The following is a 26,424-nucleotide window of genomic DNA, read 5'->3' as shown; positions in this document are numbered from 1 at the left end:
TTATGTTTACTAACATTCCGACCCATGTGATCATCGTCCACGTGCGTTTGTTTACAGTTTACCGGATGACATTATAGTACCGGATGTTACTTTTAGTAACTTGACTTTTTGTTTTTCACTTTTGGAAAACTGAACTTTTATTATTCTACATTGTGAAATATTGTGATTTAATTATACTTTTGTGGAACAGTGTAATTATTGGAATAGTTTTCTAGTTTAAGGTAGGACATATTTATTTACATTATATACTGTATACCACTTTGATACATTGAAACTTAGCATACACTTGAAACATTTACACACTTAAAATTTATTTTTGAAATTTTACATCCACTTTTTGGGACTTAAATTTTTTTTTGACGTCCTACATTTTGACCTTTTCATACTTTAACATTTATACATTTAAAAAAAAATTTTTTAATTTTTTTTTCCGAGGCTTACTTGGATACGGACTTAGTCTGTCAGAGGACATGTACACTTAGTTTATATAGGCGTTCCTTTGTGGTGCACATGTATTGCTGATAGTGATAAACATACTTTGTAGATTACAGTAGCATAGCTACATAGTATATAGCATACACTTTTATATTTTAAATTTATTTTTCGGTATACAGTTGTAGTGTATTGTACTTACATTGAACTATAACCCACATGGTATAGGTCAATGCTCAGTTGAACTTAGCCATTATAACACACATTATGTTCTATGTGTAGCATTGCTAGTTTATATTAGATACATAGTATATATATCGTTTATAAATGTACTTTGTATAGTGAATTGGTACTTAAGTTGATATGAATTAAAATTTATTGTCATATATTATTTACATATTAGACATTCACTGAGTTAGATAGTATCTAGATTTTGAGATTGTAGATAGACATTGTTGATTATTTTTTAGTATTGATTAAAAATTTTCATTTGATCATTTAGTGTGGTGGTGTTGACACTTATTAGATTTTTGCATTAATATTGATAATATTGAACTTGAATTAGGGTAAATGAATTAAATGTTTATAGGTACACTAGTCTACACCGTTAGCCATGTATGAACAACCGAATGAGCCATGTTACAACGTCATGTATGACCAACCCTACACTACTTACGACACTTATAATCCACAGTACTATCCACCACGCAGAAAACGTCGTCGCCACCGAAGACGCAACAGACAACGTCCATACTGGGACCAGATAGAAGCTGAATACCAACCTGCTCCTACTCCGACTTATGTATCTCAACCATCCAGAGAACCTGTTATATGCTACAGATGTGGACAACCAGGCCACTATGCCTTTGCCTGCTGTGTTAGATTGGATCACACTAGAAAAGCTTGTAACTTTCAGCAGATGAACACTGAAGCTAAGATGTACCAACAACGACAGTTATCAGGTGATACAGAAGGATTACTTGGTAGCCCTAATGAAGTCACAGTAGTCATCAATGGACTTCAAGCATCAGCACTACTAGATACTGGTTCTACAGTTAGTACAGTTAGTCAGTCATTCCATCGACAGTACCTTGCTGACAGTCCTATCCAGACACTCAACCAGATACTCAACATTGAATGTGCAGATGGCCAGAACATGCCATACCTTGGTTACATCTCAGCAGATCTACAATTACCAGGTACATCTACATCAGCAGATCCTCAACAATGCTTACTGTTAGTCGTTCCAGACAGTTCTTACAACCAGCTAGTACCACTTCTACTGGGAACCAACGTTTTGACAGCAGCTATGACTGATGTAAAGCAACGATATGGATCACGCTTTCTACAAACAGCAGATCTACATACACCTTGGTATATCACATTTAGATGTTTGCTTTTAAGAGATAAAGAACTGCAAAAGAGATGCAACAGACTTGCCATCATCAAGAGTGCTGAAGGAAAGACAATCCGTATACCACCTAACAAAGATGTCGTTCTACAGGGATACATGGACCATGAACTACCATACCATCCAGTTTGTGGACTCCTACAGTCAACTGATAGAGCAGCAATACCATCAGACTTAGATATAGCTCCATCACTAGTATCATATCAGTATAGAAACAACAGCATCATACCAGTACACATCAGCAATGTAACTACCAGAACAGTGACCGTTTCGCCAAATGCCATCCTTTGCGAACTTCAACCTGTTTCGGTCACCGACATTGATGTACCAGACACCTACGAACAAGATGCATGGAATGAATCTACATTTCCAGATACACTTACTGATGATCAACTACGTAAAGCCAGAGAACTACTACATCAATTCAGAGATGTATTCAGCACTTCAGATACTGATATAGGCCACATTACCGCCGTACAGCATAAGATAGAACTGATAGATGAAACACCATTCAAACAACGACACCGGCGTATTCCACCTGCCTTATTCGACGAAGTTAGAACTCACCTTCAACAACTTCTTACTGCTGGGATCATTCGTCGTTCACATTCGCCTTGGTCATCGAATGTTGTATTGGTTAGGAAGAAAGACAACAAGCTCAGAATGTGTGTAGATTATAGACAACTGAACCAGCTGACGATTAAAGACTCATATGCTCTTCCTAGAAGCGAAGAAATCCTTGACGCCTTGGGAGGAAACAACTACTATACCGTCATGGACATGAAGAGTGGTTATCACCAAGTAGAGGTAGAAGAGACACACAAGGCTAGAACAGCATTTACAGTCGGCCCTCTTGGTTTCTATGAATTTAACAGACTTCCGTTTGGCCTCGTAAACAGTCCAGCAACTTACCAACGTCTCATGGAACAGATACTTGGAGATCTTCACCTAGATATATGCTTTATATACCTTGACGACTTGATCATCTTTTCGGAGACGTACGAAGAACATCTTGAAAGGTTACAGATGGTACTACAACGACTAAGAGAACACAACTTGAAACTTTCGCCCAAGAAATGTGCATTCTTCAAAGACAAAGTCAAGTACATCGGTCACATTGTCTCTAAAGATGGTATTTCACCCGATCCAGATAAACTAGAGAAAGTCATCAACTGGCCTCGACCCACAACGCAAGAAAAAGTACGTCGCTTCCTTGGTTTTGTCGGTTATTACCGCAAGTTTGTCAAAGATTTCTCCAAGATAGCAAGACCGCTCACAGACTTGATGCCTGCTCCAAAGAAGTCTAGTAAACGAAAACTTAAGAAGCCAACAGTAACATCATGGGTTTGGGACAAGCCACAAGAAGATGCCTTCCAGAAGCTCAAAAATCAACTAGCGATGCCACCTGTTCTTGGTTATCCACGTTACAAGGAACCTTTTGAGTTACATACAGACGCATCTATGCTTGGTCTTGGAGCAATACTGTACCAATCACAAGAAGGAAAGAAAAGAGCCATAGCCTATGCCAGCAGAGGACTTAGCAAGACTGAGAGGAACTATCCAGTCCATAAGTTAGAATTCCTTGCTCTGAAATGGTCAGTAACAGAGAAATTTCATGATTACCTTTATGGCAACACATTTACCGTGGTTACAGACAACAACCCACTTACTTACGTCTTAACAACAGCAAAGCTAGACGCCACTGGTCATCGTTGGATAGCTAGTTTGTCATCTTACAACTTTAACATCGTTTATCGACCTGGTGCCAACAACGCTGATGCAGATGCACTTTCCAGACTTCCAGAACTACTTTGTCGTACCAACACCTCTAACATTAGTACAGATTCTGTGAAAGCCATTTGTCAGTTACAACATGCACAACCATATGTTCAGACGTTATCGATGACAACAACTAAAGCCACTGATGATCCATACTTACCATCACAACACCTAGTCAACATCAAGATGGAACAGAAGCAAGATTCTTACCTGAAAGATTGGATATATTGGGTTGATGAACATCGCAAGCCACGAAAAGAACAGTTAGAACGTTCACCATGGAACACTTGGTTTATTAACAACTACGACAAATTGAAAATGGTTGATGGCGTACTCTACCGTATTATCCACGACAATGGGGAACAACATAAACAACTTGTATTACCCGAAGTCTGTATTGCCAAAGTATTAACAGCATTACATGATGAGATGGGACATCAAGGCAGAGACAAAACAGTATCATTGGTTAGAGATCGTTTTGTTTGGTTTGGAATGAATCGAGATGTTGACAACTGGATATCGAATTGCGACAGATGTATTCGACGAAAGCAACCTGCAAATCACAGAGCACCTCTCATTAGCATCGAGACGACACAACCTCTTGAGTTAGTATGTATGGACTATCTCTCACTTGAAAGATCTACAGGTGGATTTGAGAACATACTAGTTATAACAGACCACTTCACTCGATATGCATTGGCAATACCAACAAGAAACCAGACAGCAAAAACAACTGCAGACGCATTCTTCAACAACTTTGTCGTCCACTATGGTTTGCCAGAAAGAATTCACTCCGATCAAGGTGCCAACTTTGGATCCAAAATAATTAAGGAATTGTGCAACATCACTGGTATGACTAAGTCAAGAACAACACCGTATCATCCAATGGGTAATGGCATCACCGAGCGTTTCAACAGGACATTACTTGGTATGCTTGGAACATTAGAGAACGTCCAGAAGAAAGATTGGAAGTCGCATGTTGCTGGTCTTGTTCATGCTTACAATTGCACTCGTCAAACATCAACTGGATTCTCTCCATACTTCCTGATGTTCGGAAGACAACCAAAGCTACCTATCGACATCGCTTTTGGAATTGGAGATGAAGCTGAACCTATTACCACAACTAAGTATGCAGAGGAAATGCAAGAAAGACTACGCAAAGCATATGATACAGCAACAAGGAACATCTTTACTGCCCAGAAACGACAGAAGACACACTACGACCAGAAAGTAAAAGGAGCTGTGCTAAAGCCTGGAGATAGAGTTTTAGTCAAGACTCTAGCTTTTAATGGAAAGCACAAGTTAGCAGATAGGTGGGAAGATGACCCGTACTGTATAATTAGTCAGCCTAATTGTGGAATACCAGTATACGTGGTTCAGAAAGAAAATAAAGAAGGAAGAAAGAGGACTCTACATAGAAATCTGTTCTTGCCTATTGGAGATCTGCCCAAAGATAATATTGAGAAAGAAAAGAAACGTCCTGCGCCCAGGCAAAGAAGAAAGAAGCAGCCCGAGGAACCGACGAAATCTGAAGGGAACAGTGAGAACAGGACCACTGATGAAGTATCAGATGAGGAGTCGGAGCAGGAGTATGGATATTATATACTTGATCAGGATACACAGGACAACACTAACAGTGATGTACCAGTTGTGGACCTACAAGAAGAAGGAACTCTTGGTTTCACTGGTGACGGCCATGATGGAGCTGAGAGTAGTGATCAGCAGGGAACTGGTTTAGGAGGGGACGCTCTTCCTGTGGACATTAATACAGCTGCAGAACCAAACCCTGTGAGTGATGAGGAACCTGAAGAAGCGACTGCTCAGACTACTGAAGAAAACACTTCTATTGATCGAGATGAGAGTGCGCCAACAGACTTATCACATGAAGAGGCAGATGAACCCACCATAGCTCCGGAACAACAACCACGAATTCGAAGGAGACGTATACTACCGACACCACCACGCGACCCACCAGTATCAACTAGACCTCAGAGGGAAAGGAAACAACCGAAATACCTGGATGACTATGTTGTATCCAAGCAGGCTACTACTATCCTACAGCCGGATTGGTTAATGAGGATTCACTGGTTGGAGTCTGAAGCAAGAAAAGGAAGATTTAAAGGTTTAGAGATGGAGTTGTCAAGAACCATCCTCGACATCATGCGAACTGGTTAATGGCTTGCCGAGGACGTCAACCTTCAGTGAAGGGGGAAACAGACCGGAATGACGTGGAAGTCATTTTCCTACAGCGGGGAGAATGTAGTAGAGTGATTTTTATGATCATTTTATATATTGTAAAAATCATTTATTTAATTACTATATTTATTATAAAGCTTAATTACGTATTTGAATATTGTATATTCAGTTTAAATTATTACTTGCAAACCCTATTTTTATGTATAGTAATATTCACGTTATTTTCTATGAATATTCATTAGGGATTTACTTAAATCATTGTATCTGATTGGCTGTTTATATTTTCGCGGTCAAGTTTAATTTCCTTTGTTTTGTACCTGTACATTTCCACGGGACGATAGCCATGACAGTCCATTGAATTTATGTCTGTTTATCTTGACCACATAGTTTACCTGTAAACCTTATATATTTTGGACAACTTTATTATAGAATACTGTAAGTTACTTCTTTATTAACATTATTTGTATTTTTCACGTAAATGATATTCTAGTAAAGTTTCTATTTGTTTTGTAACGTTCTCCTCATAGCGCATGCATGTAACACAAGTACACGAGATGTACAAGATAGTATTTTATTAAGCTAGAAGTATATGATTTTATAATCTACGGTTTATTTGCCACGGTAGAATTGTATTGTTAATTTGCGTACATTACTATTTGATTATTGTCATGAATAGTCTATATTTTATAAATGACGGCTTATTAAGTGAAAGACGGAAAAGTGTTTCCATTTATATAAAGTAATAGTTTTGTAGTAAATAGTTTTTACCAAGTACAAATATGAATGCGTAAAGAATATTTGTTACGTTGTATATTTTTATAATTAGAGTCCGAGTATTTATGTTCGTATTTTGGTTTCAGGACTCCATGTAATGTAATTATGTAAAGCACATGATTGTGTGATGTTTATATGATGTGCCGTTAATCGTATCAGTACAACTCACTCCACAAGTGGTAAGAGTATATTTATTTATAGTTTAACTTTGTTTATATTGTATTGTAAACATGAATTACCTCCCGTTAATTTGGAGCTTTTAACGAATCGATAATATTGACATCATAAGTCTTTATGATTATTATATTTGCAACTTTATGATTGTTGTATGATATTATGTAGTTAATTATTATACGTATTATATATTTTAATGAAGGCATTATTAATAAATGTAATTGTAACATTTATTATATACCGTTTGTAAGGTAAACCAGTATTGAATACAAATACAGTTACACGTAAATACATATCACATTCCGATTTAGTGTATAGACAAAGGTCAAGCTATTGTAAAAGTACACGTGACACCCGATGTCAATTTCATTGAATGTAAACATTGAACATTTTCTACTTGCAATACATTTAACTTGCTATTTAGTTAAAAACAGTTAAAGGTATTATTTATTATATTTCTGTATTATATAACCTGTGATATTCGTAAACTAGATATATTTATGTTATATGAAATAGCTTGTTATTTATATATGTTGTATTGCTATTTCAGACTTGTTATTTACATACTGGTACAATAAAGCATCAGAACCTTTAGCTCTTGTTGGTGTTATTCATTAACGCATAGAAAACCACCTACTACAATACCACAATTATTTTTCCCCTTTGCTACAATGCATTGTTTCGTAAAAGCAAGTCTCACTATACACATCCTTGGTAAAAGTCAAATTAAATTAAAAATTTGCACCGCTTCAAACATGAAATAAATAAAACTGCTTATAGACCATTATTGTTCTAATAAAATGTGCTTCTAGGACAATCCATCATGCAGTGCTTTTCCTTTTGAGAGCCATATTAACATGCCAATGGTAGGATTTGAATCTCGTATAAATGACTAAGGCTCATTTGAGGGGTGGTCTGAGGGGCCCTGATCCCGAAATTCCGGGCTTAAAAACATGAAATCCCGAGGTGCATATTTTAACGAAATGCATATCCCGACATCCCGAAATTAAAAAAAAAATATTTCCGCATCCCGGGTTGTAGTCCAACCAACTCGAAACTTAGTAAAAGAAGAAAAGAGGGACGAAAGATACCAAAGGGACAGTCAAACTCATAAATCTAAAACAAACTGACAACGCCATGGCTAAAAATGAAAAAGACAAACAGAAAAACAATAGTACACACGACACAACATAGAAAACTAAAGAATAAACAACACGAACCCCACCAAAAACTAGGGGTGATCTCAGGTGCTCCGGAAGGGTAAGCAGATCCTGCTCCACATGCGGCACCCGTCGTGTTGCTTATGTGATTACAAATCCGGTAAATAGTCTAATTCGGTAGGTCAAATTCATGAAAGGGAAGGGGATTGTAGTTACGACGTGAGGAACATATCCGATATCATTTGTGAAATGGTTATTCCATAACGGTCAACCAACTCGTGATGGCGTCCGTAAAATTTACGAAGGGATGATTTCAACTTCACCATTTGGAACTCTTGATTTAATAGCTTCCTTGTGAGCAGTAACCCTCTATCAAGAAAATCATGATAGGAAATGCAAGCACGGGAATATCGTATCAATTGAGAGATATATACCCCGTATGCAGGTGCTGCTGGAATGTTGCTACTTAGAAATGGAAAGTTCACAATTGGAAAGTTGAAATCATCTCTTTTGTCGTAAAGTTTTGTCTTCAACCGACCCTCATTGTCAATTTCTAGATGTAAGTCAAGATATGAAGCTGACTTAACTGTATCTGTAGTATCCTTTATCTCCAATTCGATGGGATAGATGCGTTCCACATAGTCACCAAATTTTGAATTGTTTAGTGAAAGAACGTCATCTATATAGCGGAAAGTAGAGTTAAAGGATATTGCTAACTTCTTATCTTTCTTCCTAAGAAGTTCCTGCATGAAGTCAGCCTCATAATAATAAAGAAACAAGTCAGCAAGTAGAGGGGCACAGTTTGTTCCCATTGGTATGCCGACAGTCTGTTGAAAAACACGTCCTCCGAACGTAACAAATATGTTGTCAATCAAGAAATCAAGCATCTTGATAATATCGGTTTCAGAGAATTTTTTGTTTGAATCAGAGTGATTCTTTACAAAGTAGGATTTATCCCTCCCTAAGACAAGATACTTGTATCTACGTTGGCCATTCTTTTTTATGAAGCAAAGTAATACCAACTCTTTTAATTTGTCTTTAAGTTTGGAATGTGGAATACTTGTGTAAAGAGTAGAGAAGTCAAATGTTTTAATACTGTTACAAGATGAAAGAGAGTTAGATTGTATGTACTCTAAAAGATCTTTGGAATTTTTAAGTATCCACATCTGATTCACGCCACCTCTAGAATAGGCAGTTTCACAATAACTTTGAAGCCCGTCTTTGATTGCTGATAAAATGGATGTTAATAATTTAGAAAGAGGTTTTGTGGAGCACTTGGAAGACCCAGCAATATACCGCTGTTTGTAAGGACACTTATGTAGTTTAGGTATCCAATACAGTGATGGAAGATCCAGTTCTTCATCTTTGGTTGAAATACCAAAGGAACAAAGAACAGACCTATGATTATCCAGGATTTCCTCTTTGGTAAGTGTCGTGAGGGTATATGTTGAGTTTCCAAGTGAATTGTCTATACCTAATTCGTTTATCAAACAATTAATGTAATGACTTTTACAGACAAAAACGATGTTATTTGGGGCTTTGTCTGCGGGGACAACAACATATTTATCATGGAGGTCGGATAGGTGTTTAGCAACATTTGGGTCTTTAAAAATTGACGTAGCATGGGCATTGATGGACCCATTCAGTTTCTTAATTCTGATTTGTATTAAGGACCTCACTGCCTTTATCCATTCGGATAGAGTGTCTACGTAATGTGTTCCCTATATATGATCTTTCTAATTTTAATGCCAAATTAGAGATTTTACCCCATTTCACGGTCCACTAAACATAGTAAATGATAGTGCCAATGTGGCATCCGTATACTATGGACACATTCTTGTTCCCACATGTTTTACTTATTTCAATATACATTTGTATATGCAACTGGTATGACCCCTTAGATAGTAAATATTTCAGAAAAAAGTAGACAGAATACAGAGTCTCTATATATTATAGTAGTATAATCGTAGTTTACATGTGGATAAACGCGAAAAATAATTGTCTCTAACGAGGTATAATAGTTGTGGTTCTTGCTATCTAAAAAGCATGATATGGAGAACGCTCTGATTGGCTTATTTATTTTTCATTTTTGTAATCTATCATACGATTGGTTGTTCTTGTGCATGTTTAAAACCGGAAATCTTATCTATGACTAAAAGTCAGTCTGATAACGGAAACAATATGCGGACACATATTTTGTCGTTTTCTCCCAAAATAACTCAATCTGAATAATTCTAAGAAAAGATGACAAATGCGACTATGCATGTTACTTAAAGAACACAGAGGCATGATGATTAATTTATTGTGGAAGGAAGAGAAGCGACACACAAAATGAGGTCTTCTCGTTTAATAGTACAGGTGGAAGAGATTGTTTTTTTTTTATATTACTGACCATTAAGGGTTATTAAACTATAAAAATAAATATAGAAGATATGAAAAACTTTAAAATGTGCAAGGCTTGTGGTCATGAAAATTGACAAATAATCAGGATATCATTACCTACATTGTAATACATGCAACTACATGCATTTATGTAAAGGCATACATATACATGTATATTTATGTCTCTGCATATATGCTTTCAAAGTAAAAAAGGATAGATACGTGCATGTGTGAATATAATCATGATATACTAATATAAATAACATACAATTATGTCCACCTTTCAAAATTAAAAAAAAAAAAATTTGGAGAAAATTACTAGCAGTAAAAATATCAAATTCATATATAATAATCTTATTGTAAAATGTGCACATCCTCCAGTTGTAAAATTTTCAAAATGGGAGGATGAGCTGCATTCTAACATTGAAGACTGGAAGAAATACTTTTGTATACTTCAGAAATGTTGTAGAGATACATATTTGTATAATTTCCAATATAAGTTTTTACATAGGACTATTCCTACAAATACATTTTTATATAAGATTAAAATCAAAGATACAAAGTTATGTTCTTTTTGTAGATGTGAAGATGAAACTATTGGACATTTATTCTATGATTGTCAAGTGACATCAAATTTTTTATATTTGTTTTGTGCTTGCCTGAAAAATTTCTATGTTAACATTGATTTTAACAAAAAAAACTTTTTTCTTGGTTTTGTAGAAGAAAGCTTATTTTTAAATTTTCTTGCAATTTTTGCCAAAAAATACATATATAAATGCAAGCTAGAAGAAAAGCTTCCAAATGCAATTGAATTAAAAAAATAGACTGAGAAACTTTTATAACTTAGAGTTATATACAGCAAGAAAATACAACAAAGTTTTTGAACTTGAAAAACTTTTGGCCCCTATGCAAATTATTTATCCTGAATGGTAATCTAACAACCAAATTTATATCAATATATATATCTTTTTGACCTATTTATGGAACAGAGCAAACAACATGTAATATATGCATAGCACATGTAAACCTTCTTTTTTTTCTTCTTTTGTAAAATAATCTATAGATATTTCTATATGAAGAGATTGTGAAAAAAGAGAGAAAGAGAGAGTGAGAAAGAAGGAGAGAGAGAGAGAGAAAAAAAAAGATTTTCAAAATATTTATTTTTTAGTTTGTGTAAATCTTGATAAAACAATAGTCTTTTGTTGTTATATATTTGAAACCCTGTAACACCTTAGTCAGGTGGTGCTGTAAGGGTGATGTTAAATCCTGACTATTGAAAAAATAAATAAAAAATAAAAAAAACCTTTCAAAATAAAATAAAAGTATTTCAAAGATCAATAAAGAAATTACACATTATGATTCTTTTTTTCTATCAATTTTAATTCAAATATAGCAAAACATACTATACAGTTATATTACAGGAAATAAGTAGGATCCAAAACTTGCTTTTATTCATCTGGCTCCTATTTTTTGTTCTACTGTCTTTAATATATAACAGCCCCCTAATACTGAGAACTTGAAATCCATGCATTTTTTATTACTGAAAATATAAATAGGTAATCAAATTCTCATTAAAATTGTTTTCATCTAGATTCTTTGTTTTATAAAGCTGAAATAAACATATTGTTGTGTTTTTTTTAGTGCTTTTATTATATTAATAAAAAGTTTCCTGATTTACCCAAAATTGAACCGGAAAAAAAATGATTGTATTAGAAAAAAAAATAATAACACGGACGTCGTAGAAGACACCTATAAATGAACACTTTAATGAGAAACCTAAACAAAGGGAGATAACTAGTAACAGAAAAATGTGGGAGTATTCGGATAGTCAATGAATCATACCAAATGAAATTAATTAGCATGATTAAAGATAAAACTAACCGATGACAATGCTAATGCTCTGAAGAATTTTCATTTTAACAATGACCGAGACTGACACAAGCAAAAGTCAACCTGTTAATCCGTACATTACCATTGATTTTGATGCTGCTTCAACAGCTTCAATAAACTCCATTGACAGCTTGGGACTGAAAACTGAGGTCGTCACTAATAAACAGGTAGGTACAATTACATAAAAATACACAAACCTAATTTAAAATAACGAAGAATGTGAAGGGTGGTTATTGGGTTGGGCAAAAATACCACAAGTGTGTAAGGAAAAGGACTTGTGGTGATGGATATTATTGACATTATTGTGATGACGGATTACTGTTGTCTGTAGATAGTGAAGAAGGAAAATTGTACTCAATTGAGGTTGTCTAAACGTGGTCGGAAAAAGAATACCAGAAGAAGAAGAAAGAAGATCATGTTGATCCAAGCTTGGTCAAACTATTGCAAATAATAATGATTCTTGAAAGACTATTTTATTTTACTCTGAGCACATTAAGGTGTCAACGCAAAAATAATAAATAGCCTTTCAAGATGTCATTATTTTTTGGACTAGGGTACCTGGTAAACATGGTAAAACCAAAGACTTCATTTATTGATTCTTGTTTGCTTAATATGTGGTGGGGGGTAGGAGGGGTGGTGATCCCAAAATACCAGGCTTAAAAACACGAAATCCTGAGGTCCTGATTTAAAAAAATCTAAATCCCGAAGTCCCAAAATTAGAAAAAAAGAATTCCCGGATCCCGAAACGGTCAATCCCGAAATCCCGAGCTTAAAAACACCCGATCGGGGAGTCCCGATAAAGGTCCTATTCCCCCTCATATGTCCAGTGACAAATATTGCATGCATGTTCAGGACAACAAAGACTTGAAAATTGGTATTTGCTGCTACCTGGCTAAGGCATAAGGCATTATGGTGTAGCATGGTAGAGCAAAAGTAGGTCGACAGAGTGTCAGAATGAATAAAATGAGTGTAGGATGTGTGATTTGGCAACATAGAATTTAATCACCACAAATGAAGAAAGGACATCAGCTAGCATGCATTATCATTGATTATAAAAAAGGAAAAAGTCAAAAATGCAATATATATAGTCATCTACACACCACACAGAAAAGTTAAGCTAAAGATTGAGGAACACTTGTAAAGCAAAATAATATCTGGGTGAAATTTGATCCGGTGGAAAAAATGTCACAGTAATTGTTGTTACATCTATTTTTTTATCCTGAGGAAAATATTTCCCTGGGATATTTTTTCCTTTGCCGTGAAATTCTATCTGGGTAGCCAAACTATTGAATAGTTATTAAAAAAAATAATTTTTACAAATACTATGAAATAATAATAGTGTATTTGAATTAAAGCTAAATTGTTAAAAAAAAAGTATTATAATGGGAAATAATTTCACATATTACATACATGTATTACATGTATTATCATTGAAAACAATATCCTGAATTATTCCTTATTGATAAAATATTAGTAGGTTTTTCTATATAAATGGGATTTTGAATAAATAAGCATATTCACCTGCGGAAAAAGGATATTCACCGTGCAAAACGTCGCGTGCTTCAGCGTGTATAATTTTGGAAAAAAAATGTTTGATGTACAATTGGTTTTGGTAAATATTTTCCATTACATTCATATCTCTCGGAATATGGAATAAAACATTTACTGTCTTTTGTTTCGGTAAATATGTGGTTTAATTGACTTTTGGTTTAAATCAATTATAGTTGTTTCTACTGATCTGTAGTGATTGCTGAGGTAAAGTTTAATAGCCAATATTACAAAATTACAAAATTAGGGCAAATTTTTGAAAATAGTTAACATGGTTAAAGTAAACCACAGATATGAAATCTATATGACTTTGTAGTCTTGTCTCCAATTATATTTAAAATGTTATGTTTAATAACATGCATATCGTAAAATGCAAAAAGGCGAAAACGAAAGGTGCGAAATCGCAATGTCGAAAAAGTGAAAAGGCGAAGTTGAAAACGCAAAAACGCAAAATCAAAAACGTCAAATCGGTTTTCGCCCTATAGAAGATGAAAGCGCGAAATTGCAAAATGGCTAAACAGGCCACCATAGATGTGGCTTATTTTTGTTGAATCTTGTCTTTCAGGATGTTGCATGTAATTTTGATCATTCATGAGTTTTAATATATATGTTGTGTACAAGATGTAAGTTTGTACAAATTATAATTTGTACAGGGTTTTTGTACAAGTTAAAAGTTTTTTGACACCTTCCTTCTTGCAACAGGTGATACAGGTTTATCTTATAAAATGTACCAGTGGAATGTTTTAAATTCAAAATATTATACTTCAACCTAAAATTTAGTGCTATTCTCCTCCTTTTCTTCAAACTGGAAATGAGGATACGTGAATGGTTTAAATTCTAATTTTATTTTTTTCCTTATGCCATATTCATCTCCATAAAAAATCTTTGTGTGGTCTTATAATGATTTTGTATCAATGCTCAGTATTAGACTGTATCATAAAGTTGTGAAAATATGACAGAAATATGCGAAGCAAAAGACTGTGTGCTTGCATCATTCATGTCATAAAACACTGATAACTTGTACAAAAAAATCTGCACAACATTACAACTTGTACGCAACATAGATATATATTCTCTACATTTTAGGATTATGAAAGAACAAGGGCTGGCCGCAGCAGATCAACAAACTTCAGAAATGGGTAATTAGTAGAATTAATTCAATAGTAAATTAATTTACTTATAAATCACTTATAGTTGTTTCTACTGATCTGTGGTAATTGCTGAGGTAAAGTTTAATAGCCAGTATTACAAATTAAAGAAACAACTATAACATTAATAAGCTTTAGGATTCCATTCATATCAGTGCTGAGATCTGTCTTGAAATTGCAATGAGATGAGAGTTTTTGCTCCTTACATTGACTTTACCAGTAAATGATAAGACAGGAGCGGATCATGCGGATAGCTTGAACAAAATACTTTAAGCAAATTAAATAGAAAAGGGGTACTTAACCATTGCTAATAAACACATGCAAAATAATGAATTATTCCCTTACTACTGTAGGTATTAAAAAAAGAACTACTACTTTTTGTAAGAGTTTATGCATACATGATAAGTTACCTTACTTAATTACTGTGAAATATAGTTTTTCTTAATGTACAGCTATTGGTATCCCAAGAAAATAAATGAATCCACAGTAAATATAATTAAATTTTAGGAATTGTGTTCTTTTAATGTTACTATTCTTCTTGAGCATGTTGAGTGTAAATACAGACATTGTTAAAATCTTTTCATATTCCAGGCAAGGACAACATGATCATACAACAAAGAATGTTCATCCAGACTTCTTAGATTCTGTCGAAGCAGACCCAACTTACTTGTCAAACTTTTTAAACTCAGATTTAACAGAAGTAGAACCATCAGAAAAGTTAAATCATTCACAGAAAATTCCAGGATGGGCTTGGAAAATTGTGATATATGTTTTGGGTGTAACATATTCTCACCTAGAAAAACAGTCAGTTCTATCCCGTATTATTCAGATCGTTACCTTATTATTAGGTCTGACATTTTCCGCTACTGGTATGACACATGAGATATTTGACATATTGAGTAATTTGACAAATACGACACTGTTGATGGGGGTGGTCACTATATTCTTAGGCTTTATCTGGATATGCTTGGGACTGTATTCTCAAAAACTTGCTGCAAAATTGTTCAGTAATCGTAACTTTGTCGAATGTGTTAGAATTCACTCAAGAACTTTTCTGAAAGTAAGCGTTGCAGGACTTTTTATATTTTTAGCAGTTGTTATTTATGGAATTAATTCATATGTCTCATTCCTGAATTTTGGACCAAACCATTGTGACAAGCTGAAACTATCCCGCTACGTGTGTCATGTGATGTACTCTTCACATCTAGCGTTTACATTGATTTCAATGATGTGGAATGTTTTAGTGGGCTGTACATTATTCTCTGTCTGTCGGACACATACAGTTGGTAGGTAATATAAACTAAAATATATATTATATAGAATTTGGACTGGATCAACATCAGAGTGTTAAACTTTAAGGTCAAAATATAGAATGATTAATCATAAAAGTGTGTTAAAATATTCATGCATAATATACATGAGGGTCTAGATTAGGGGTTCTTTAAAATGTCTGTATTCATGTAATGATTGAGTGATTTTTCTGTTTAAATCTTTAAAAATATTGCTTATTCTATGAGATGAAAAATTCTCTTTCAATTACAAATTTTGTAAATTAATAAATGTTTTTTTTAAATTAAAAGTCATTTATTCATCTGTCTTTTCCGTATAATATTACCTTTTCATTAATTATTCATTATCATGATATGTAATGCTCATCTATTTTTTATTATTTTGCTCTATTCAATATTTTTTGGGGCCATCTTCTCTATTCTGTAAACCATATTGTAAACCTATCTTCATTCTCAAACATAATGATTATTTTATTTTTAGTGATCAGAAGATTTATCAGTGTATTGGACAGAGAAGCCAAAGTTTTAGAGCTAATCAGCAGAGAAAATGCTAAGAAATTCTTAAGGATGACATCTGCTAAAAGCATGGACTTTGTCTCTCTCACCGGCCAATCAGGTATGCTGTACTATATGGCTTATAGACATTTTTGACTGATTGAACAAGACTTTCACTACTGATTCCCCAAAAAATGGAATAAATAAAACTGTAGGAAAACAAGTACATGAAGTACAAATAAATAGGTTCCAGAGTGTTAAAATATATAATGAAATTCGTTGGTTTTAAATACCACAAAACATAAAAACAATTCTATATTCAAATATTCCAAGAATGGTACAAAATATTTGTGAAAAAAGCCTTCTGAATTGTTTCAGTGATTTTTTAAATATCCTTTTCAAAGGAATGATTTATAAATTCATCATTCAATTGAATGATATTAAAAATCATTTTGGGATTTTATACAACATTTTGTACAATATTAATTATTTTAAGATTTCACAGTACATTTGTACTTATTGATAATTATTTATTAGAATAAATAACGTACAATACCACCAAGGACCTCCCATGAGATTAACTTTTAATTTACTTTCACTTTCACTTTCTATTTATATAACGTCACCATAACTACTATTATGTAACTTACACTTCCGGTTAAACCGCCAAACCGCAAGATTCGTACTTCACTGTCATATTTCTTTGTATAATTGTCCTGATGATGCCTATCTACTAGGCGAAACATGTAAACCCAATAAATAGATACTATGCGGTAAAAACTTAAGTGTTGTTGTCTTTATTGTCGACACATTCTTTATTTTCAAGATGACTTTGAATACCTAGTGGTATCCACTCGTTTTTTACCCTACCGCACGATCACCGCTTCAGGTGTTGGTTCACTTGTATTTTTATTGATAATTAATTTATTAACCATAGTAATGGTCTAATCAAATGCAGACCTACTGTATATTTTAAATAAATGGGGGCCATAATAAAGAAAATGATTGTTTGCCCTTACCCTACCTTCCCAGAAAATAGCTGCCTATCCAAAACCTTTTATTGTCATGATGTGAAAAAGTTTGTATTTTCTTAACTCAGATAGACATGAAGACTAAAAACATCTAACCTTCAATTTCTATTTGCCCAAATCTTTTTACCTACCAACTGTCTCTACCTTATATTTTTAAGAATGGTCTGGATATTTATTTTGAGTATAAAACATTATATTTAATTGTAATTCAGATTCTGGCTGGTTTATATGGGATGATTTTGGTCAAAGTGGATCACAGTATCATTTGTTAGATGAGCAGCCAACAGCAGCATCAGTAGATGTACCACAGGAAACCAGTGCAAAACCAAGGGTCTCCATACAGGTAATATAACTGTTTGACAGTGAGCTTGTCAATTTTTACAAAACATTGTACAAACAAATGCTTAGACATATTATAGTGAAATCATTGTCAGAGAGGGAAATATAGGTAGATTTTTTTCTCCAGGACGTGATGATGTTTTGAAGACAACTGTTTGTCTTTTCATCATTTTGTTGTTTTTGCCATGATTTTGCTGGCTTCTCTTCATCGTTCAAGTGCTTACATTTATGCTTGAATAGCCCCTATGGCCTTTTCAATGACCCTACTACCCATAGAATTTTGTTCTATAAACTTCATGATGAACCTGCTGTTGAAATGTATAGTCAAACATTAATGCATTAAAAAATCTCCAAATAACTTCTTCTGGCACAGCAGTTGGATAAAAGCTTCAATAATTGATTGACATTTATTTATATATTTGATATTAGCTTGTTTTGTTATTGTAGTCTGAATACAGTGTTGACTATGAAGCCTGCAGAGAAAACAAGTCAACCATTCTTACCAATGAAGAAATACTCAATGCCTACTGGAAAATTTCTGTATGTATACTGGTTGAATTGTTTAACATTTGTCATTTTAGTGTCTTAAAAAGCTGAATATTATACAGCATAGCCTTTCCTTATTGTTTGAAGGCCGTACAGTGACCTATAGTTGTTAATTTCTGTGTGATGTAGTCTCTTGTGGAGAGTTGTCTCATTGGCAATCATATCTTATCTTTTTATACGACCGCAAAAATTTTAATTTTTCGTTGTATATTGCTATCATGTTGGCGTCGTCGTCGTCGTCGTCCGAATACTTTTAGTTTTTGCACTCTAACTTTAGTAAAAGTGAATAGAAATCGATGAAATTTTGACACAAGGTTTATGACCACAAAAGGAAGGTTGAGATTGATTTTGGGAGTTTTGGTTCCTACAGTTTAGGAATTAGGGGCCAAACAAGGGCCCAAATAAGCATTATTCTTGGTTTTTGCACAATTACTTTAGTATAAGTAAATAGAAATCAGTGAAATTTAAACACAAGGTTTATGACCACAAAAGGAAGGTTGGGATTGATTTTGGGAGTTGAGGTCCCAACAGTTTAGGAATTAGGGACCAAAAAGGGGCCCAAATAAGCATTATTCTTGGTTTTCTCACCATAACTTAAGTATAAGTAAATAGAAATCTATGAAATTTAAACACAATGTTTATGACCATTAAAGGAAAGTTGGGTTTGATTTTTGGAGTTTTGGTCCCAACAGTTTAGGAATAAGGGGCCCAAAGGGTCCAAAATTAAACTTTGTTTGATTTCATAAAAAATTGAATAATTGGGGTTCTTTGATATGCTAAATCTAACTGTGTATGTAGATTCTTAATTTTTGGTCCCATTTTCAAATTGGTCTACATTAAGGTCCAAAGGGTCCAAAATTAAACTTAGTTTGATTTTAACAAAAATTGAATGCTTGGGGTTCTTTAATATGTTGAATCTAAAAATGTACTTAGATTTTTGGTTATTGGCCCAGTTTTCAAGTTGGTCCAAATCGGGGTCCAAAATTAAACTTTGTTTGATTTCATCAAAAATTGAATAATTGGGGTTCTTTGATATGCCAAATCTAACTGTGTATGTAGATTCTTAATTTTTGGTCCCGTTTTCAAATTGGTCTACATTAAAGTCCAAAGGGTCCAAAATTAAACTAAATTTGATTTTAACAAAAAATGAATTCTTGGGCTTTTTTGATATGCTGAATCTAAACATGTACTTAGATTTTTGTTTATGGGCCCAGTTTTCAAGTTGGTTCAAATCAGGATCCAAAATTATTATATTAAGTATTGTGCAATAGCAAGAAATTTTCAATTGCACAGTATTCAGCAATAGCAAGAAATCTTCAATTGCACAGTATTGTGCAATAGCAAGGAATTTTCAATTGCTCAGTATTGCGCAATAGCAAGAAATCTTCAATTGCACAGTATTGTGCAATAGCAAATATTTTCAATTGCACAGTATTGTGCAATAGCTAGAAATATCTAATTGCACAATATTGTGCAATAGCAAGAAGTTTTCAATTGATTGGAGTTATCTTTCTTTGTCCAGAATAGTAGTTGAGTCAACTTAAATCCTTGTTTCATACAATATACAATGTACATTGACTTTTACTACCAACTGATAAATCAAAACAATCTTTACCATTCAGTGATAACAAGCACCTTCTGTTACATTTTAATATTTTATGATGTATTTAAATGAGTAGTTATTGTTGCAAACTCCGTTAGAAATTTGAATTGAGATCAGTTTTGGAAAAAGGGAAAGGGGGATGTGAAAAAAAATGGGGGGGGGGGGGGTTAAATTTTTCTCATTTCAGATTTCATGAATAAAAAGCATTTTTTTGAGAGGATTAATATTCAACAGCATAGTGAATTGCTCAAAGGCAAAAAAAAAATTTTAAGTTCATTAGACCACATTCATTCTGTGTCAGAAACCTATGCCGTGTCAACTATTTAATCACAATCCAAATTTAGAGCTGTATCCAGCTTGAATGTTGTGTCCATACTTGCCCCAACCGTTCAGGGTTCAACCTCTGCAGTCGTATAAAGCTGCGCCCTGCGGAGCATCTTTTTTTTTTATGTAATAATATTATAAATTTGTATATTTTAACTAATTTGATTCGTTCATGGATATATATATAGTCACATGTTAAACTATATTTTCGAAGGGGGATAGAAAACAGTGGATAGCAAAAAGCATATTGCATAGCAAAACACATATTGCATGGTTATTTTTAGAATATCTAAAAACCGATATATTTTGTGACGTCATGTAATGAATTTCATGATATTGTTAACAGTTTTATAAAAAATATCTATGATCGATTATTGAAAAAATCTTCAAATACAAAAAAAGTAAAAAAATGTAAATAAGATAACAACTAATATGTTATTGTCTCGGAGACAATATGATATCTATAAAATTTCAACAAAAGCAAATGACGATTTTGATACAGATATGGTTGGAAATTAATAATATAACAATTATAGCAATGTATGAAGTCAATACAGGATATATATCGACCCAAAGAAGTATATCAACCTCGGACTTCCTCCTCAGTCAATGTATTTTTTTCAGGTCAATATATTCTTGTATCTACCTCATACAAAGGCCATAATTGTATAGTATTGGTAAAGATATTTCCTGTTCCTACATTAAATGTTTAAAAAATATCAGCATACAGTTTAATATGATAAATGCCACTTATAATGAGCTCTAGCTAGCCATTATAACACTTTTCTTCTTTTTTTCAGAAAAGAATGAGAGTGACGTCTCGCTACTTACAGAGATGGCTAGGTAGTTGGATCTTCTTTGTATTGCTATGGATCAGTGATTACGTCATCACATGGTTGTCTCATCCCGCCAGAATATTTTCCATTTTAGAATGTATATTACCACTCTTTATGCTCCTTTTACTGGCCTCAGCATTTGCAGAGGTCAATGGTGAAGGTCAAAGAATGATTAGGGTAAGTTAGTTTTGTTAAGGTCTAAGAATAGTATGATGCTGAGGTATTTTATAAATGCAGTGTTAAAGTTTGCAGTTCGATAAAATATTAATTTAAAACATGTTAGAATACAAGCTCTTTTGCATTTAATGTTTATTTCACAAGAAAAAAAGTAGTGGATGCTCAATAATATCACAGTCCTTGAAAACAATTGATTTTCTGTGGAGTTATTCATATATATATTTTTTTTCTAAATTTCCAAAGCTGACAACCTTTGTATCTGTACTCAAAGCACATTTACCTTGAATGTACCTTTAACTAAGTAAAGAGAACATTAGAGAGCTCTTTTATCAGAAATATTTGATTAAACTGACAAGAGCATTCTTTAGAATATGTATTAAGGTTAAAATGTCAAACTGAAGACTAAACCTTTGGTTCTGAAGTTGTGCCTGTAAATCATTTGTTGTGGATCAAGTTTTATTTACAAAATTAGTGGTAAAAGTAAATCTGAATTTAAATGTTCAAAGGAGCATACAATTTTACATTTTCTCTAAGCATACCCTATGTAGACTTTTGAAAAACAACAAAATCAAATATAGGGGAAAATGCAAGTTTCCCTCAATCAACGAAAATAAATAAATTCACAGTATCTCTATTACACATACTGAGGAGGGGGATAGGACCTTTATCGGGACGCCGGGATTGGGTGTTTTAAGCTCGGGATTTCGGGATTGACCCATTAGGGTTCCGGGAATTCTTTTTTTCGAATCTTGGGATGTCGGGATTTAAGTTATTTAAAATTGGGATCTCGGGATTTCGTGTTTTTAACCCCGGGATTTCGGATCAGGACCCCTCCTATTCCCCCTCACTGAGCATATATGTAGACTTTTGAAAAACCACAAATCAAATATAGACAAAAATCCACAGTATCTCTATTAAAAACTCAAAACTAGGTCCTTAGTTCTGTATTTGTGCATTCTAATCAAGTATCTTTATAACATATACTGAAGACTGAATCTTTGGTTCCAAAGTGGTTCATTCTAATCAAGTATCTCTATTACAGTGTATCTGTCCTACAGAGGAGAGACTGAAACTTCTACAGTTCCTTACCGTTCAACCTCTTCAAATGCAGGTATGGTAATAAATTGGTTAACATTTTGTTGTGTCTCTGCTTCTTCTGACTGATAATTGACACAAGTTAAATAATCTTTTTTTTAAAAGGTGGTGCCAAACAACCAGAGTTAAATTAATTTGGCTGATATAATTTTCATAAAATTTTGAAACAATGATTTACTTTGATCCTTTGACAAAAATAAAATAATTTCAAAAAACTTGAACCACACATTTTATCGATATATTTCATTGGATATATAGCAGTTTTAGAAGCATTAATTTTCGATCATTGTAAAGCTTAATATTTCTTTAACAATAGAATGTGATTAAATGTTTGGGTGATTTTTACAGTTATCTCCCTGTAGTGTTATGTACCCCCTTAAATCAAATTATATTGTCATAGATTGTTTGTATTATAAGTGAGGAATATACAAATGGATTATGATGTGTTGAAATGAAATATGATATATAACATGTATACTATCAACAAGATCAAACTTTATTCATTTACTTTAAATTGGGCATCACATTTGCCAGGTGATAACTTTAAATTGGGCATCACATTTGCCTAGTGATGACTTTAAATTGGGCATCACATTTGCCTAGTGATGACTTTAAATTGGGCATCACATTTGCCTAGTGATAACTTTAAATTGGGCATCATATTTGCCTAGTGATACTTTTAAAAATCTTTAGCATTAATCTTGATGAGTATTACAGTAAAACAATGAGAAATATAAATTTCATAATTATAAAAAGAATTGATAAAAACTGAAACTAAATTGTTAGTTGTGATAGATTGATTGATTGATATTTATTTTACACTCCCTCACAGCAAAAAGGGTATATTGTGGTGAATGTTAATTTTGCAAGCACCTTTTTTTTAATCTATACAAAGGGAGATTATCAAATAAAAGTTTTTCACATAAATTTACTGTATGATTGTCATACAAGTGAGAGGGTTAGCTAGCTATAAAATCAGGTTTAATCTTCCATTTTCTACTTGCGAAAGTGCCTTTACCAAGTCATCAATATAAGAGTTGTTATCCATTCATTTGATGTGTTTAAGCCTTTGATTTTGTCATTTGATTAGGAACTTTTCATTTTGAATTTTCCTTGGAATTCAGTATTTTTATGCCCCACCTAAGATAGTAGAGGGGCATTATGTTTTCTGGTCTGTGCGTCCGTCCGTCCGTTCGTTCGTCCGTCCGTCTGTCCCGCTTCAGGTTAAAGTTTTTGGTCAAGGTAATTTTTGATGAAGTTTAAGTCCAATCGACTTCAAACTTAGTACACATGTCCCCTATGATATGATCTTTCTAATTTTAATGCCAAATTAGAGTTTTTACCCCAATTTCACGGTCCACTAAACATGGAAAATAATAGTGCGAGTGGGGCATTCGTGTACTGAGGACACATTCTTGTTGTGATTTTACTTTTGGCAATATACATCATCACATCATGTCACATGATGTATTTGATTGATAGTATTTTAATTTTGTACCTTATTTTATTTACAGGTGTTTAATTTTGCCCTGAATTATAATGCTATAGTTGGAGTAGTATTGGCATTCTCAATTGCATTTGCCTCTCGTCTGATCCTTGATGAAATTAAGTAAATTAATAGTGAATTAAAGCTGTGTCACCAGTTTGCTGTCTTCAACTTTGTTCAAAAAGGAGGACCGAAGAAAAGTGCAGACTATACACGACCAAGTACGGTAGTTATTGTCAAGAAACTTTAAACAGCATTCCACCTCATATGCTGAAAAGACTTTTCATTTAGTCATATAACCTTTGTACATTTTGTAGTACTGTGCAAAATAGACTTTTCATGAACACACGTTACATTTCTACATCAATTTAGTAGGCCTGTGCAAGTTACTTAATGAATATTTTACATTGATATAGACGTTTTACTCACTTTTAATGGAGAAGTAATTACATCCATTTATTATTGCAATTTTTGAAGAATATACAACAAAAATCCTAAATTATAATTTTTGCAGTTTTGGAAATATCAGCATTTAGATATATGTATCGAATATCAGATGTTGCAATACTCACCAAGTCACATTTTGAAATAACATTAGTATATACAACTATAATTTTTTTGATATTTTCATATGCAGGTAAATCAGAAATTGGATGAAATATTTTATTTAGCATTTTTAATTTTAGTTCATCTTTACCATCAAGAAAGAGTACTCTGTTATTTAAAGGAATATTCTGTAATTCATTCTTAGCTTACACACCTCTGTCTGAATTATTTTGTGTTAAAACATGTAAACGAGAATATCATTTTATGTAACCATGTTGTAATTAAAGATTTTAAATGGTTTGAATGAACAGAGCATCCATTTTTTTGTATTTTACTAAGTTTTACAGGGCATTTGTTTTATTTTAAGAGTTTTAATTATTAAGCTTGGAAATATTTTGTATGGAGATAGTGTATAAATTATTTTACACTACAGTTTTAACAATTTAGTGTTTTGCATGAACAGGGCAATATTTTAATATTTACAGTTTTTAACTGGATCATTTTGTGTAAACAGGGCATTTTATTATGTTACATATCAATAACAATACTCTTTTTATACGACCGCAAAAATTTAAATTTTTTGGTCATATATTGCTATCACGTTGGCGTCGTCGTCGTCGTCCGAATACTTTTAGTTTTCGCACTCTAACTTTAGTAAAAGTGAATAGAAATCAATGAAATTTCAACACAAGGTTTATGACCACAAAAGGAAGGTTGGGATTGATTTTGGGAGTTTTGGTTCCAACATTTTAGGAATTAGGGGCCAAAAAGGGCCCAAATAAGCATTTTCTTAGTTTTCGCACTATAACTTTAGTTTAAGTGAATAGAAATCTATGAAATTTTGACACAAGGTTTATGACCACAAAAGGAAGGTTGGGATTAATTTTGGGAGTTTTGGTTCCAACAGTTTAGGAATTAAGGGCCAAAAAAGGGCCCAAATAAGCATTATTCTTGGTTTTTGCACCATAACTTTAGTATAAGTAAATAGAAATCTATGAAATTTAAACACAAGGTTAATGACCATAAAAGGAAGGTTGGGTTTGGTTTTGGGAGTTTTGGTCCTAACAGTTTAGGAATAAGGGGCCCAAAGGGTCCAAAATTGAACTTTGTGTGATTTCATCAAAAATTAAATAATTGGGGTTCTTTGATATGCCGAATCTAACTATGTATGTAGATTCTTAATTTTTGGTCCCGTTTTCAAATTGGTCTACATTAAGGTCCAAAGGGTCCAAAATTAACCTTAGTTTGATTTTAACAAAAATTGAATCCTTGGGGTTCTTTGATATGCTGAATTTAAAAATGTACTTAGATTTTTAATTATTGGCCTAGTTTTCAAGTTGGTCCAAATTGGGGTCCAAAATTAAACTTTGTTTGATTTTATCAAAAAATGAATAAATGGGTTCTTTAATATGCCAAATCTAACTGTGTATGTAGATTCTTAATTTTTGGTCCAGTTTTCAAATTGGTCTACATTAAGGTCCAAAGGGTCCAAAATTAAACTAAGTTTGATTTTAACAAAAATTAAATTCATGGGCTTATTTGATATGCTTTATCTAAATATGTACTTTGATTTTTGATTATGGGGCCCAGTTTTCAAGTTGGTCCAAATCAGGATTCCATATCAAGTATTGTGCAATAGCAAGAAATTTTCAATTGCACAGTATTGCACAAGAGCAAGAAATATCTAATTGCACAATATTGTGCAATAGCAATTAATTTTCAATTGGAGTTATCTTTCTTTGTATAGAATAGTAGTTGATAAT

General features: G+C 33.3%; 1 protein-coding gene across 1 annotated transcript; it reads left to right on the top strand.

The window, feature by feature from the left end:
- The first annotated feature begins 12,095 nt into the window (after nucleotides 1–12,095).
- LOC143053545 (uncharacterized) lies at nucleotides 12,096–24,969 on the top strand. The gene is made up of 9 exons (XM_076226345.1): nucleotides 12,096–12,365; nucleotides 14,833–14,885; nucleotides 15,486–16,180; nucleotides 16,665–16,799; nucleotides 17,922–18,052; nucleotides 18,496–18,588; nucleotides 21,322–21,534; nucleotides 22,577–22,645; nucleotides 24,144–24,969. Exons 1-9 carry the CDS (start codon nucleotides 12,231–12,233, stop codon nucleotides 24,240–24,242), a joined length of 1,623 nt encoding a protein of 540 aa, XP_076082460.1. The 5' UTR covers nucleotides 12,096–12,230; the 3' UTR covers nucleotides 24,243–24,969.
- Nucleotides 24,970–26,424: the final 1,455 nt, after the last annotated feature.

This window comes from Mytilus galloprovincialis, chromosome 12 (genome assembly GCF_965363235.1).
Source record: "Mytilus galloprovincialis chromosome 12, xbMytGall1.hap1.1, whole genome shotgun sequence".
Lineage (NCBI taxonomy): Eukaryota > Metazoa > Mollusca > Bivalvia > Mytilida > Mytilidae > Mytilus > Mytilus galloprovincialis.
This window is presented reverse-complemented; position numbering and strand designations above follow the sequence as displayed.